We start from the raw sequence: 17116 nt of genomic DNA on the forward strand, positions 1-17116 counted from the left end.
AATCAAACCCTTGCATTGTGCTTCTCAACAGTTTTCTCCAAAAGAAAGTGTTTTGTGTGTGAACCAAAGTTGGTTCAGATCCAAAGTACAGGAAACTCAGGAATGATTCATTTTTTTGTGTGTGACAGTAAGAAGCTTCCAAAGAAAGGCACAAGTTACTTTTCTTTTTTTTTTAAATGTGTCTTGTTTATAATAAGTGATAACAGGACTAGTAAGCAGTTTTTTGCAATAACATTTCATCTGCTGTTGGTTTATGTGACACAATATTACTGCTGTGGTGGTTACTACTGTGGTAATCTGCAGTAGATAACAGGAAGACGTCACGCAGTTCATCAGGGCCCAGTGGGAAAATAGCATCCTGGTAGCATACTCTTCTGTATGTTCTGAACCTGCAGATGTCCAAGTAATCACATTCAGGGCTTTTAGTTCAGGTAGATAGGTTTTATGGAAGAAAAAGCAAGCATAGGTTCTTGAGAGTAGCATTGCATGTAAATCAAGATAATTTAAATTCTCTTATTTTATGCCTACTGAAGAGCATTTGGGCATAGCAAATGGCAGTGTGGCTTGCACAGATTACAACTTTCATGTAGAAAAGACTAAGGGGAAAAGTTAAGGCAGGAGAGTAATTAATCATTGCAGCAAGAATTTGTACCCTCTCCTTTTATTGGGGTGCTGACATTCCCTTCCCGTTACAGTTGGAATGCAGTGCCATCCTTGCGAGTCGATTTCTCATTATATTGCCCCCAAGAGGACAGAACACTGGACTTTTACCCTGGAATGTTTCCAAATGTTAAAGCAGACAATATTCTATTCAAAATGTGTTTATTGTGGTCAGAATGGTTTCCGTGTATCAGTAAGATGGGTAAGAGTAAATTAGAGCATGAGCAAGATGTTGCTAACATTTGTGAAAGAGCTGAGAACTACCTGTGCCTCCTTCATGTCACTGTGGTAGAATGTCAGTCTTTCTACTGTTTTGAAGCTGGTGCGTTTCCTGTTTGTGTCTTCTGTTGAGGGAAGATATTGATAGCAAAGAGGATTTGGTGGAGACAGGTCTTAGAGCTGGTATTAATAGGTGGGATTTTCATTTGTTTGCTTGCTGCTGCTGTACAATGACAGTGATCCTGATGGGAGCACTTGGAATGATCATAAGCAAAATGTTTGTTATTGACAAGGTGATACAGCCGCTAATAATGAATTCTGAAGACCTTTGGGAAATGGAATGTAGCTCAAGTCCTTTACATGACCTCTCTAATTTGTTTTCTAGATTTCGCCGCCAGCTCTCTGAACCTTGCAATTCTTTCCCACCTTTGCCTGCTATGCCAAGGGAAGGACGTCCAATTTATCAGCGCCAGATGTCTGAACCAAACATTCCTTTCCCGCCTCAAGGTTTTAAGCAGGAGTACCACGATCCAGTTTATGAACACAACGCTATGGTTGGAAGTGCAGCCAGTCAAAATTTCCCCCCTCCTCTGATGATTAAACAGGAACCTAGGGATTTTGCATATGATTCAGGTAGGTAAGATTCTCCTTTAGTTCTGCATAGCAAAGGAATATGTGAGTCCAAGTCAGTGCTATTGATATTTTGGTCCTATGAAATGAACCTCGTTCTCTTGACACATCTCACAAATTATGTCTGAGACAGCTTACAAAGTACTAAGATTACTTCATTAGACAGTGTGACTTGTGCCACCATTTCTTGCTCTTTAAAGGGTTTCATTTTCTAGAAATCTCTGTTCAGAAATGTTTAAGAAGTCAAGGAAGAAAGTAACAGGTGCAAATTTTCTTTGTTAAGAGGAGGCTTGTTCTGGGCTTGTTCTGTACTGTCTCATCTATGACCTCTGAATTTGTGTGCTCCATTTTATGAGTTCTTCCATCTGTCTGCCAGAAATAGAGGACTTCTTCTCCTCTTACTTGCATTACTTTAAATCAGGAGTAACTCCACTGAAGTGGGGTTTATACAGCTATAAAACCGATGAGGGAGAAGAATTGGCCAAATTGGTGTCAGCTTCTCAGTTTGTGCATACTGCTGTGTTTTGTGGAGGTACATAATCTGAGATGCCAGGTTGCTGATGTAGAGAATACGCTGTTGCTATTAATAATGTTTATTATGATTGTGCTTATGGGGCAACTGGAATGGAACCTTATTGCTCTACAGACAGTACAAAACAGAGGAGATGGTGGCAGAGTCTGCTTTCAATAACTTCTGATCAAAATAGAAAAGATAAGGAATAGAAAGGATAGAAAAATAAATCAAGGGAGTAACATTGTAAATGTTGGACAAAATTTCAATGTAATATTTGTATTATACTTGGGAAAAGAATGAGAGAATTAAGAAGTTAAAAAAGAAATTTAGTAATGAATACCAAGTAACAAGGCAAAAGAAGCTACAATGAAGAAAGCTGGAAAGGTGGTATGGAAAGAAGCTGAGATTAAAAGACAAGGAGTGCTCTAGGTGGGGTTAAACCACTGATTGGTATGAAGCCATGATAATGAAATCAAAATGTTTTTCAGTTTTAGTGTGATTTCTGCAGCTCTGCAGTGTCTACCTCGGTCCTGCTTTGTGTATGCCACACTGTTGAAAGTGAGGGATGTGTTCAGCATGTCCCAGCTATGCTTCTGGAGGAGGGTACATTGCTTTCATACACATCCATGCTGACTTGGGCAGGGGGAATGGATGGCTCTGTCTGACTTCATTCTGACTCCCTCTTCTTGGTGCTGCTGTACTCCCAGGGCTTTCCTTCTGATTCAGTCTCTGGCTAGATGCTTTTGCAGTTTATATTCCATTTATATATGACAGCTGAGTTGAAGTGTCCTTTGAAATTTTAGCTCATGACAAACTATCTTGCAATTTGATATAGCGTAGAACTGTTTTTTTATTTTCTTTCTCTAGATAATGCTGTCTATTTGGTGGGCTATTTTGTGGTTTCATTAATATAAAGTCCTTGTTATAGAGTTGATCTCAATGTTAGAATGGAGGAATTTGGAAAGTAGAGCTGCTATTTCTTTTTTATTTTTTCTTAACAAGCAAAGAACCAAACCTTAGGAAAATTCGAGTTAGCCCTTAACAGGGAGGGGACTAGGGGTGAAATATTTCTCCAAGTTGAAATATAAGACAAAATGAAAATGAAATCAAATTACAAGGATCAGATCCAGAGCTCAACCCTTTTTTTGATGAAGGTTCTGAGATCTGTGGCTTTGTGGAGTTGTGTATCCCTAGTCCTAGAGCATATGGGAGAGACTGTGTAGGTCATGTGGCAGTGGATAATAAATGGAGAACTGCAGCTTCAGGAACTGCCAGTCCCTTGCAACCTTCACAAGCACTGTTATTCATCCTGCTAAATTAAAGGTCAAAAAAGGCCCTTTTGTGAATATGCATCTTATTTGGCTCAGAAGTGGGATCTCCTTACTGCATACTGTTACTTTAAATCTGAGTTGGCTGCTAACATTCATCTTTCTTTGGAATGCTCTGTATGGATGAAAGCAGGAAATTTTATTCTGAAATGAAGATGTACAAACTTGTATCCAGTCCTGTCATGCCTATTTATTTTGTGCCAGCAAGAACAACATTCCACTTTATAATAATGATCTTCAAGCAAAATTGTTGCTTCTTTTGTAGATGAATGATTAGTTTTAAAAAATGTAATAGCTGTGTAACCAGTGGTCATGAAAAATTAATCTGTTGGTATCAGGAAGTACTTTTATTGGCCTCAGAATCACTGCATTTAAGTTGACACATCTGTACACTCCATAAATTGCAGTCAACGACTGTGGTCTGTTGATATTTTGTCTTGTTACCATCTGTTCTCTAGAAACCATCATTTTCCATCCTTGCTAAGAGTACATTAAATAACCCCTTAGGAAACATAATGTATTTGTCACTGAATCATTGATTTCATTTTTCACCTATGGATGTTCAGGGAAGGAGAAGTGCCAGACAACAAAGTCTTTTTTTTTCATTGTATTTTATTACAGCTCAGATAAGAACATAGAAACATATTTAAAAAGTTCATTGTAATGCACTGAGATGTTCCTTTTGGGATGTTTTTGAAAGAAGCTCATAAAAGTTCATCACTGTTGTGCACTATTCTTTTATACTTTGTGGGAAGCTGATGAATGAAAAGCATTATTATAGAATGATTACAACTCTATTAAAACATGACATTAATTATGACATGGGAAATGGCAGATCAATTAGTTGTAATTGTAATTGCAGGTATGCAATTTCTACTGCAGAATAGAGATAATGGAGATGTTTGAGATAATGGAAAAAGAAAAATGTCAACAGAGTAGAGGCTCTTCCTTATCCATCCATGCTTCTAGAAGTCACAGTGCATCATATATGTTCAATCAGACATTTTCTGCCATGGATTTTTTTTTTTTTTTCATCAGATGTATTTAGTACTTTATGGTACATCTAGCAACTTTAGTCACAGAAGTGCAGCCAGGGACATACAGAGCTCTGAGACTTTGCATAGTTATTGAATATACTCCAAAAGGCTTCCTTAGACCTTTGTTTACAAGGCCTAATAGTGGATATTCCTGTACAGTTAGCACTTAGAGAACTGAGTGATGTATTCAGGTACTTAAACAAAAAGGTCAAACTTGATATGGCTCGTCTCTTCTGCATTTTGTTTTTGAGCAGGATCTTCACAGGCTTAACCCTTCCTACATGATGTAGAGTATTTGCAAATATGCTAAGGTATGACTCTAGCTAGTGTGTATATCAATTAATGCTAAAAATCAGGTTTTATTAAAAATCAAAATGACATCTTAAATTATTAAGTTTAAATCTTATATTTGGTTTTGCCCAATTGAAATTGGTTTTTTTGGTTGAGAAATTTTTGTGACCACATCTTTGGAAACTGAAATTTGTCACACAGGGATAATGGAGATGAATAGAGAAGGAACTGTTGCTTGCATATACTAGTTACTGATTGCCAGGAATTTTTCTGTTGAAATTTAGATAGATTCAGTACTTCCTGAATGTGTTACAGGCATTAGCAGGGCTGTTCTCACAGTTTCATTTCAGGGTAGCCTCACAATTAATACGCTTGAACGAACCTTAGAAAATTTGGATTCTCTCCCTGTCACTTCTGAGACACTAGTCACATCACTTAAAGAATGAACTCTCCAGACAGAATTATTAGCCTCCATGTCTTTCTTTCTGAGTTGCTCATCCCTTTAATTCCTGAAGTCTCACAAGCAAATACCTTGTGTTGGCAAGTGAGAATGGATGGTGAACTGCCCCTCTGCTAAGAGAAATGAACGCAAGCTGAGAGACAAATCAGATATATAAACCTGTTTTTTTGGATACCCAATTAGAACCGGGTGATTTTTAAAAGAACATTATGTGCTAGAAACGGTCAAATCCTAGCTGCTAGGGACTTTGTATTTCTAGATGAAGAATAACGGGAACATCTGATAAGGGTCTCAGTTTAGGCAGTATAAAAATTCATAATGCTGGAAATCTGGCAGAAGTAATGTGGCTACTTTGAGAAACCTTGTTGGAGCTGGAATGGGCTTTACTGGGGCCTAAAGTTGACCATTCAGCTGTATTTTCTTTTCTTGAAAACTTCTGCTTCAGTACATAGACAACTCCCAGCCCCTGTGACAAATGGAGCAGGGGCTCCATGTCCTAAGCTGTTTGCAGCATGGCTTTCCTTCCACAAAGATCTTTGACCTGTACACTCATGACAATAGTGCCGAAGCAAAAAGCTGTATCATACTTGCATCAAAGGATCTGTATAAAGTTTGTGCAGGAAGTTGTTAATTAGGACACTTATAAACCTCCTAAGTTTGCTCTTACAGGTATAGAATGTTGGTAGCATTCTGCCATCCATGTTATAAATGTATTTACTTAATGATGGGAAAAAGAATAAAATGCAAGAGTCCTCTCAAATACCTGATGAGGTGTTTTTTTGAAAAGCATGTTCAGTGGGTGTTAATATGAAAAAAGACCCCCTAGTGCTGCATTCTTCCCTAGGTGTCAATGTATTCTTAAATTTGGGGGTTTGCAGAAGAAAGTGTAAGAGAAAGTGTTGAATTGAAAATTCAAGGGGAAAAAAATATTTTTTCAAGTTATATTTATTTGCAGGTTGATTTCCTCCCCCCCCACCCATTTCTTTATTAAACAGTTAGTTATTCTATTGTACCTCTGAAAATTTAGATATTTGGAAATGCTAGTGTGAAGAGAAAAAGTCAGTTGGAAAGAGTTCTGGTTTGCTTCTTTCCAGGATATTCTCTAGTATATTGGTCAGGGCAGCATTTAAAGTGATACAAGTCATGGTTCTTCCACTGCTGTTTTTGATTATGTTGGCTAATTTTTGTACAGTGCTCTGAAAATATAAAGTTCTGTGTGAGTGCTAAGAATTATTACTACTGTTTCTCCTCTGGGAGATTATTTCACAGACAAATAGACTTCAAAGCTAAGAAATATTTCTTGATCATAAGCCTAAATTTTCTCTTTGATCCATTGCATTCCCTTGCTCATAGGGTTTACCTCTTTATAAACAATTTATTTGTATTAATGTTCCACCTCTAAATCACTGTAGATGGATTGTGTGTATGCTCTACATTGAGATCTTATATCTTGCTTCAAAAGTCTTCCAGCTGCTTAGTCTTTTCCTCAAATTCTTTCCAAGTTTCCTTTCTCTTTTTTCTCTTCCCCCCCCTCCCCCCCCCCCCCCCCCCCCCCGTTTTTTTAATCAGGTTGCAAATACTTGCAGTTTTTTGAATGCATTTTTATAAAATGCTCTGTGAAACAGAGCTGACTTTATCCTGTTCCTGGTTATGGTGCTTCGGTATATACATCTCAAAACTGCATCTTTTTATGGCCTTAAAGAAATCTTTATACACAGAAGTACAATTGTTCTCAATGATAATCCAGATGGTATGAAGGCAGGAGGGGACAAGGGACAGGGTTTTGCTCTTGAGTTAGGAGGTTTAAGAGCTCTCCCCTCCTCAATTTTGGTTTTGCAGTTTTCCCTGTGGTTTAAAATGTTTTATCCTTGTGTTTTGGGAACTTGGATTTGCTGTGTTGCTTCAGTGGATGAGTATGAATTTTGTTCAATAGTTAAGCTGCACTGGACTTTGTACTTGCTCTTAAAACACAAATCTGCTGTCAGACTGTATGGCAGCAGAAAATAAGAGCATCTGATAGGGAAACTTTGGAAACTAATTGCTGTGAAAGGCAGAAATTTAACTTTTCACTTGCTGTCAGTCTAGCTGTTTTCCCTTATTCACTATTTTGTCTGAAATGAATCTATAGCTAGAAAATATTTTATTTTGTCATCTTATCTTTATGAACAAAGGAAAAACCTGAATACCAAGTTACTGTGAGTATATAGGCAGGAGATCATATTTTTGTTTTCAAGGCAGACAATACGATCTGAAAAATTGTCCTGCAGTCCCTGTTTTTCAAAGAAATGGATAAATATCCTCTAAATCTACAGTTACAGTAAGTGGCACTGGCTAATGATTTGATTTGAGGATTGAGAGCGCAGTCTGGATTTACTCTTTGTGCATTAAGGCAGGTCAAATGGACACAGGCTGTATTTTAAATCAGTAATGGAAGGCTGAAGCCTGCCTTAAACCAATCACATCAGCCTTGCCCAAGACCAATTGATCCCAAGAGACTGAGCCCTGTGAGCACAGCTTTTATATGAATGGACTCTGTGCAGCCTGAAGTTTCATTCATAAAATGGATGCTGAAGGGAAAAAAAAAAAAAAGCAGCCAACTCACACACGCCAAACCCTGGAATGTCCATTTATGCAGAGCTGAAGGGTGTAGTGTTCCCTCAGCTGCTGCTTTTGCCAGTTGCCTTAAAGTAATGATTAATGCTGCTTGGCCCTGCCTGCCTGCAACCTGACACCATTTATGGCCTTGGTGTGTTTCTAATGTATAGTGAATGAGAAGGCTACATTCTCAAATCAGAAACATAAACAGGAACTGGTTGGTCTGAATTCCATTCAAATATGTCACTTCAGCCGTGCAGTGTTTGTCCAACTTCGATTTTACAGGCAGGGAATGGGGCGGGGGAGAAAAAGCAACACAGACATTTTTGCAGTAAGATTACCAACAAAAGGAGAGAGGGAGAGAGAAAATACTGCTGTCTTTTGTTGAACTCAAAGGAGAGCAATGTTTAAGATACATTTTACAGTTACTGAGGTTAATAAAAGCAAATACATGATTTTAAAGTATGCTCAAAAGATCAGCTCCATGTGGAATTTCAATTCAGAGCTGAATGTATGAGCCTTTGTTTTCCTGTTCTGCTGTACAAAAAGTTACACATCGCCTAGACAGGCTGTTGACATCTGGTCTCACAAAATGCATTAGATGTTGTCATAGATCTAAAAAACAAAGTTGTGGAAAGGAAGATGTTTGCTTAAGGTTTTTTCTGTATGTTTGTAATATTTCTGCTTAGACATGAACCTAATGGTGGGGCCAAACCTAATTCTCTGACAAGTTTTTGTGAAGTGAGGTGTAAGAAACCAAACTTCAACAATTTTAATTATCTATTTTTAGAAGGAAGTGTATGTGTATCTATAAGTGCACATACTTGTGAGTTTGTTTTTTTCCCTTGGATTCCTGGCACAAAGGCTGGTGACAGAGAAAATGAATACAAGCTTCCATTCTGTATGTTTTCTCTCTGTATTCATAATAATTTGGGAAAAGATTGCTTAATTTTAAAATTTATTTTAGAGAATTTTTATCTGTTTTGCTCATTTAATTTCAGTGCACCTATGTTTTTTTCATGCTGAATCTGCTACAGAAAAAATAATGCTGACTTTTGTATTGCCAGGACCTTACCAATTTTTGTGACTGTTCATTACACAGCTTATAGAGGATAAAGCTTTTAAAGGTGGTTGAACTAAGCCTTGATCCACAAGCATTTGAGTGGTGAAATATGCTCAAGCAATTCCTCTATAAGGAGTTTGTAATTAGTTCTAGTATTTCTACCTGAATATCTCCTTTTGGGTAGATGTGAGTTTGAATCCGAATGTATTCTGCAGGTTTAAAAAGCCAAAAGAATTTTTTCTTCTCCCTGCAAAACACAAATCATGAATTTTTCTTAGTTTTCTTAGTGCTACCTGAGCGATTTGTTGCAATCTTGTTTGAAGAACTCCCTTTCTTACCTATAAAGGTCCTATTTTCTGGTGATTTCATTATTATCTTCACCCTTGAGCTGGTCAGAACTTCTCAATGGTGTTGTAAACAGATGCTTTCAGCCAGGAGGCTGAATGTGTTTCAGTGGTGGATGAAGTGCTCCTTTGTAAACAGTTTGTCAGTGCTCTTGGAAATCCATGAACAGAAAAGTTATTTGCAGTGATATTGTGACGTTTTAAGTTTAATGCCAAAAGTATGATGTGTTCTAGTTTGAACATTTTATTTTTAAAAGGCTACTTTTGTCTCTGCACTTGGTAAAAATCTCTCCCAGTACAGCAACCACCTGCTCACATAGTAGAGAAGTGCTTGTACTGTGCAAGGGGAACTCTGAAAGGCACCAAAGGGATGGCTGGTGTGTTCACAGGGTCAGGCTGTCACATGGGAGGGACACCAGGTTTGTCCCAGCTACATGAGGGACTTGTGCATGCCCTTCTCTACCCAGTAGCACTAAGGGTGAGAATCTGCATGTGCTGCATTTCTTGTCTATGGGAAGACAAAGTGGCACATTTAAGTCTACCTGTATAGACACACAAACACTCAATTACTGAAATAGGGGCCAAAATTCACATAATTACTTTTTAGACCAAAATGAGAATTTAGAAGGATGTGGTATAAGTGAGATTGCAAGATTGCCAGTGAAGCCCCTTCAAACTTTTGGGGGACAGCTCCTTTGGGAACAGTTCCTTATGGAATCTGTTTCTAATATGATTTACTTGGTAATTAAGTGTAAGTGGAAAAGTGGGCAGAAAAACAGTAGGAAGGTTCCAGTCTTATTGTCATCACTTTGTCTTAAACCTGTAGGGAAGTAGGCATGTCTCACTAGGAGCTGAGTGTTTGGTGAATTTGAGTGACTTGGTAACAAGCTCCCCGACTACGGCAGCTACCTGCTGGTGCACCACAGCTTTCACCTGAGCTTTCACAAGGAGGGTGAGGCCAGGCAGGCAGTTCCCTTCTTCTCCCAGCCTGTTTCAGATGGCCTGTGTCTTCTAAGGCTCCATCTCCACATCTCTCCCTCTGTACATGGACATGTGCAATGCAATGCCTTGGTATCACACTGTGCTTTGTCACAGGCAAAAGAGGTGTGCCTTGGGCCTCCAGATCTTCAGCTGATAAAGTGAACTGAAAAGTAATTCAGAGTGTAAAGCAACAACCAGCCCTTTAGTTAGGGAAGCTATGTAAGGTTAGAAACAGAAACGGCTGAAGAATAAATCCTGGTTCAGGTAGCTAGTTCCTGCATTGCTCTGCTTCATTCAGAAGAAGAGAGTCAGTCACTTCATACCATAGAATAATCTTGTCATTTCATCCCTTTGCCTGCAGAAGCTCCATCTTCCCTGTGTCTATTCTGGTTAGGGACACAGACTGAAATTTTTTTTTTCTGTGTGGGGTAGGATTGTGGGAATGAAATCTCATCCTTACCTCTGAAAAAAAAAAAAAACAGAAGAGAGGATTTAAGGTTTCTTTACCTGCTCTGAGTTATACAGGGCTGAGACAACCTAACCCTTTAAATTCTGACATGATAATCAGTATGAAGGCATAGCAGAGCTTATTTCCATTATTTTTCTCTATGATGGTCCTGGATGAGAGGGCATTTTTGCAGTGTCAAGATTATGTGTACTTTTTAAAACAGCACCTATTGGGAAAAGAATGGCTCCACGGTCTATGACATAAGACCATATTCATTGTTTTAAGATGACTGCTATGTTTCTAAGAGGAGCAATGAAGAATGACCCCTAAGTATTACAAACTGATAATAAAAGATAATATTTTTTTTTACATTTCCATATTTTTAGCTAGTTTGTTTGTTTTGTTTTGTTTCTTTTTAATGAGGTTCTGCTGTTCTTGAGCTGATGTAGCCTTATGATGTGAATTAATTCATTAACAGTCTGATATAATCTTGTTGTGTGCTTAAATCCAGGCACACTTTTCTTCAAAGACTAAAACTTGCAAAAAGATGATAACTCAGTCATCTCAAACACTTGGATCCTGCCCTAGAAGTATTTCATGCCTGCTTCTGTCTTATTTGTTGTCTTGAAACAATGGTTTAAGGAGAAGAAAACATATAATTGCTCTGTAATTTCTACACTAAAATGTTTCCTTTTGAAGTAGCTCCGCTTAGCATATAAAAATACTTCTGGGTCTTAGTCAAGCATTTAGTACAATTTAAAACTGCAATACTAAATTTCATTGGTTGGACTTTTTATTAGATAAGGTAGAAATGAAAGCAGCAGGCAATTTAATTAGCAGTAATTTTTCTGGGCAAGTCATTACTTTGATGAACTTCAGAGCAATGTTTATGGCTCCTAATTAACCATGTTAGTCATTTGATTGAATAATCACTTTGGAAATGTTTCTACAATTTGATTAGAGTCTGACCCACTCTGATAGTCATAAATTAACTGATAGCACTTTAGGATAACAAGACTCTAGTTACTTTACGAGAAATAAACTCTTCCTTGCTGTATTTTTTTGGTCCTCTCTGGACTGTTTAAGCACAAGCTAACCAGAAGATTAAGTAATGTTGGTACAAACAATGCTTGCCTTAAAGAGACTCCAGATGTTAATTATAATTGACTTAGGAGCATGGGAGATGAAAACTCGACTTGGCTAAGAAGACAACTTTGTGGATGCATGCATAATTCTTTATTCAGTATACTCTGCTCTATCACTTTTCAAGAGTGGAGTTCATGAGTCAAAAAGGGCTCTGCTGCCAAACTAGAGAAGTTTTACCTAAAATAGAAAATAGCATCTGTTTCAGTTCTACAGCTTCCTCTTTTTTACGTAGATTTTTCCATTCTCCTTAGAATTCAATGTACTTAGTAACAAGAATGATTCCTTGCAGGTGAAGCACTGCTTGTAGCCTTGACTTCTAGTCTGCAGAGCTATACTTGACTCGGGTGATCACTGAGTCACTGACTTCTGTGGCTGCTCAGAATAGCTGCCTGAGACATTAGAGATTCTCTAGGCCTGAGGAGGCAGGCACTGAGCGTTTTATCGAGGGAGGAGGTAATGAAGAGTTTGGCACAGATGTGCAAGAGTGACTGTTAGAGGAAACTTATTATTACTGCCCTCTGTTTCACTTGTTTGTGAAGTCAGTGTAAAACCTCATTTTCTTATCCTGCCAAATCTTTGATACTCATCACTAGTCAGTGAACAGTGAAATTTGGAATCACAGTCTGAAAGAGTTTGTAGGCAGTGTTGGAAAAATAATGTCTGCTCTTTCGACCTCTGTTTGCATCTCTTAAAGAGTTACAAGTTACTGGTAACAGATTGCAATAGCTTAGGGTAGGAGTTCATCGCAAGATCAAATAGACTTTGTTAAGCAAGACTTTTGATATCCAAGAAGTAGGTTAAACATGGTCTAGAAGGGCAAACATTTACAGTGTTTTTCTGTTTGCAAGTCCTTATGCACAGGATGTGGCTACTTGGGGACAGTGCAAGACATGGGGAAGAAATAGAAAGACATTTAAAGAATATGTTTTTCACTAGTTCTATTTGGCTTTTCTCATTCTTTCTTCAGATTTGAGTGTAGAGGTGGAGAATGGCAAATAAATATCAGTATTACTTAGAATATGCACAGTATTTTTTTGAAAGGTGTTGTTTTTTTTTAAAACTCATACAAGTGGAGAGTGATATAGAAAGACCTAAATTACTAGATAAAATGCTTAGCAATTGCAGAAAATTTCACTAATCCTTCAAGTTCTTAACCACAGTCTAAAAAGCATTATCCTACTCCAAATTCACTTTGACATTCCTCATGCAAATGTAGAGTTTATACGTGTCCAATGTGACTGGCAGGCTTTTCAGGGCAATTGATTAAAAACTTTGGGTTGAATTAGTTACAAAGATAGATATACAAGCACAGGCCTTAAAATATTCATGGTCACCAGTGTGGATTTTTTTGTGAATGGTCCAAAGTGTAATTGCCATGGGAATCAGCTTTTAGCAAAGTTGATTACAAAAGGTTTGAAGTTCAAGTACCTATCGTAGATAGGATCTGTGAGCCTCACATCATGACTTTCTCCTTGGCCATGTGTGGTGTGTGCTGCTCTGAAATGCTGACTGTGTGTTGACAGGTTCCCTCTCACTGTAACTTGCATCCTTTTCTGTTGCTCTTCTGCTTGTAGCCTGTCCCACTGATAACCTGCACACTTTTAATTCCAGACAGTCTTTTGACATACGTTGTCATCTTCTCCTTTCAGAAGTGCCTAGCTGCCATTCCATTTACATGAGGCAAGAAGGCTTCCTGGCTCACCCAAACAGAACAGAAGTTAAGTTTTCTATTATGTATCACTTTTGTATGAGAGAAATGTAAAAAAATTTAAAAGCCTGGGAGTATTTGGGGTTCACTTGGTTTAATTCTGCTGCTGGGAAGATTTGCATCATCCTTCTTTCCCTTTTCAGTGTTGAATTTCTGATACACTGAATTTTTTGTACTTTCATTTAGTGCCACGGGTTAATCAGGATAGAAGCAATTATATTATGAACTAAACTCATTCTGCTTTTCAAGACCTCTAGCACTTGAAAGGAAGATACCCTTAAAAATTTGTCTGTTTCACCCACCCTGCTCAAATGATATTTTCCAGGCTGTTAACATAACAAGCTCAGTTAACTGTGTTAAGTAATCAGTTTTATACTTTAATTTGAGTAAAGGTTTTGGGTTATTCTTTTTGTTATTATTTTTGCAATGTTTTGATGCACTTTATGCCCAAATTGAGATGTACCAACATTCCCAATGATTTCAGTAGGACAGAGCTTTACATAGTTGTCAAAATTAATAATTCTTGGTGAAAGCACTTTATATGCACTAAAAATAAGAAGTCCAACAGAATTAAGATGATTGAAAGAGAGGTTATAGCCTCCACTGTCCTGTTTTAGTTTATCTGTCTTAATTATTTTATGCTTGTTTAGAGCTTATTTGTTTTTCTTCCAATGGGCAAATTTAGGAAATGGGGAATCTGGTTTTGAGATTGGTAAGAATTCAGATAGAGGTGTGAAGCAAAGTCTTCCAGGAAGACTTCATTTGCTAGTGTAAAGATAGAATCAGAAAGATAACACATCTGGCTAAAATCCGGTCTGCTTCTGGGTTGAAATAAAGACAGAAAAAAAAAAAAAGGTAGTGTTTAAGGTGAAACAGGAGATGGAAATTTCTAAGTCTTGTTATATGAAATTATATGGAGTACAGAAACTTGATAAGGGAGGTGAGAGACATCAGAAAAAAAATAAACAAACTGCAGGGATAAGGGCAAAAGATTTTGAGTTTTAATCACAGCACAGATAGGGGAAAACCCATCTGAGCTGTGTTATGCTGTTATGAGGAGTTGGAGGTGGCAAAATTTCCATGAATGACGTAAAAAAAAGCAGTGCTGTTTGCTAAATATTTGTTTTCTGTATTTGGAAATCAGTCAACATAATTTTACAGAGGTCATGTCAAATCTGATTCTTGCTGAAAATAAAAGTTTGATTGTAAAGATAGATTGTATCGTATAGTTAGATATTTTATGGCATTCAATGTGCCTCTGCATTGCACTCTGATTAAGAAGTTAGCACAATGTAATATCAATAAAGTACACATTAAATACATTAAGACCTGGCCAACTGACAGATCTAAAAGAGGCTGTCACCAGCCAATCATCTCTGAATGGATTATAGTTCTGTAGGAATTCATATCAGGAGTGTTGCTATTCAATATTTTCAGTAAAGATATGGAACAAAGTTAATAGATAACTTTATGGCACAAAGATAGAGTAGTAAATAGCTGGCAGGACAGGGCAGTCACACAAAACAGTTGGAATGGTTTGATTATCTGGGCACATTAAACAAAATGTTTTTTTAATACATGAATGTAGACCAGGCCTGTGGAACCGGGAAACAATATATTGGAAAAAGGGATTTTGAGATGGGCCTCCTCTCAGATTCACAGTGGGAAACCAGCCCAGCCAAATACTGTAACCTTAAAAAAACCTTCTGTAATACTTAGGCAGTCAAAAGGAAGGTCAGAGGTTGGCAGGAGAGGAGGAGATATTTTGTCTCACTCAGTAGCACTGGTGAGTCTGATATGCAATACAGTTCTGGTTAAGCAAAACATGAGCATAGTAGGAAATGGTTGGAATGTGTACAGAAAGGTGAGCTAGAAAGACTGCTGGGTTGTAGAGAGTGCCTTTTAATGACGAAATAAAATTTTACAAAATGATCTCACTTGGAAGGAACATCAAGAGCAGTGTGTGAGGGTGACTTGTGTGGGTGTGAGGAGGAAATACTGAGTGCTACTTCTTTAGTCTTGCAGGGAGAAGACCTGCGGGAACTAATGGTTAAATGTCAAAGCCATGCTAGTTCAAACAGGAAATGAGCAAACATTTTGTAATAAATCATAGAGAAAAATGGGTGCTTTTTCATTTTAGCAGGTGGAGATTAACAGTCTTTTGGGAATGCATATGTTAATTAAACACCCTTGTACTTAGGCCAAAATGTTGGGTCTGGGCAGTGTGTAAAGGATGTGGGATATTAATCTGATTCCTGTATAACTTAGTGTTCCCTCTGGCATTAAGCCTGTGATCTCGTTTTTCTCCATGCATCTTTTATATAAACACCTCTCTCTTCTTAACTTACAGGCTGTATGTATGAAAAGGGACCTAGGCAGTTTTATGATGACACTTGCGTTGTTCCAGAGAAGTTTGATGGTATGTATGACACATCTCTCTTTTTCCTGTGTAGAGAGATGAAAAAGAAAGAGATGAGGGACTTTTCTCTGTTGCTGATCAAAAAAGCCCAGTAACGTTCCAATTTAGGATTCCTTAACACACCATTTGTGGTGCGCCCAACCAAAGCTGACCTTTGTCTCTTGAAACCAAAGTCTCCTCTTCAATAGGATGTCATTCGACTTTTGCCAGCGAAAGATGCTGCATCCAGACTTGTGGCTGAGGAGCTCAGTTCCTGTACTGTTGAGAAGTAATAAGAGGATTTCCATTGCACTGATGATCACATACTGCTTGTTGTTTGAGATTTAATGGCAGCTGTACTTATAATTAACAAAACAGTGGAGAAAGCAGCAGCTTTGGTTTTACTGAGGATTAAGCCTCTTGTCTTGCTGTCTACAAAGTGATGAATATTGGGAAGTGAGTATGTAGGGCATTTTTGTGTTTGTCCGATGTATTTGCACTAGGTTGAATGTACTAGTGGCTTATTTTTCAGTGGGATTGATAACAAATCAATGCTCTGTTCACAGCACTACCAATTACAGTAGAGTTTTTTAAAAGAGAAATTCTGAGGTCAATTAAAATGAATGGCCCAAATTATTCTCAGTTACTCTGATGTAAAAGCAGTTTTCTGGTGTAACTCAGTTGATTTCAGATTTATTTCATTATAAGCAAAGTAGATGGACCCTGTATTTCTTGCCAGTGACTGTTAGCCTGCAACTTTGGTAAGAAATTCAGAGATCAATTACTTAAATTTGCTAGAATGGCATTATGTTAGTGCATGCATACTAGTGTAGTGTTAGTGTAGCTTTTGTTTTAGTGTGTGTATGTCCAGCTTTATTGCAGGAAAGATTAGATATTTCCTGAAAAACTTGTCAACAAATCTCTGACTACAGTTAAAAGTAGGGCTGGAGAATTGGTATTTTTCTCCTATTTTTTGTATCACTTTATCACTCATGGATTACAAAACTATTGTATGTTTAGCATTTGCTGAAGATCTGGAGACTCTGAAATTAAAGTAACCCAGAGAATTGTACATTCTTCAGAGTATCAGAGTATCACATGTATTTTTATGTTGGTAAGAAATAGATAAAGAATTTTGGACAATATTAGACCTAGCTGAAGATTACTTAATCCAGTATTGCATTGTCATTGCATTGGCACAGTCAGAGAACGAGTGATTTATTCAAAGCCTGCTTTATACTCTAGCTTTGTAATGTGAGCTAGTTTGGGTTTTTTTTATAATTAAAAATAATTA

General features: G+C 37.6%; 1 protein-coding gene across 9 annotated transcripts in view; it reads left to right on the forward strand.

Moving 5' to 3' along the window:
* ETV1 (ETS variant transcription factor 1) overlaps positions 1 to 17116 on the forward strand; it is a 114970-nt gene that overhangs the window by 87252 nt on the left and 10602 nt on the right. For 6 of the 9 annotated variants that reach the window (XM_086855652.1, XM_086855658.1, XM_086855644.1 and 3 more), the window contains 3 exons: positions 1265 to 1512; positions 13366 to 13432; positions 15773 to 15843. In XM_086855652.1, coding sequence (XP_086711778.1) covers positions 1265 to 1512; positions 13366 to 13432; positions 15773 to 15843 — 386 coding nt within the window. The remainder of the gene's footprint in view (positions 1 to 1264; positions 1513 to 13365; positions 13433 to 15772; positions 15844 to 17116) is intronic. The other 3 variants (XM_086855681.1, XM_023920414.2, XM_086855690.1) reach the window with 1 other exon arrangement.

Source organism: Cyanistes caeruleus, chromosome 1 (assembly GCF_971803275.1).
Source record: "Cyanistes caeruleus chromosome 1, bCyaCae1.hap1.1, whole genome shotgun sequence".
NCBI classification, from domain to species: Eukaryota; Metazoa; Chordata; class Aves; order Passeriformes; family Paridae; genus Cyanistes; species Cyanistes caeruleus.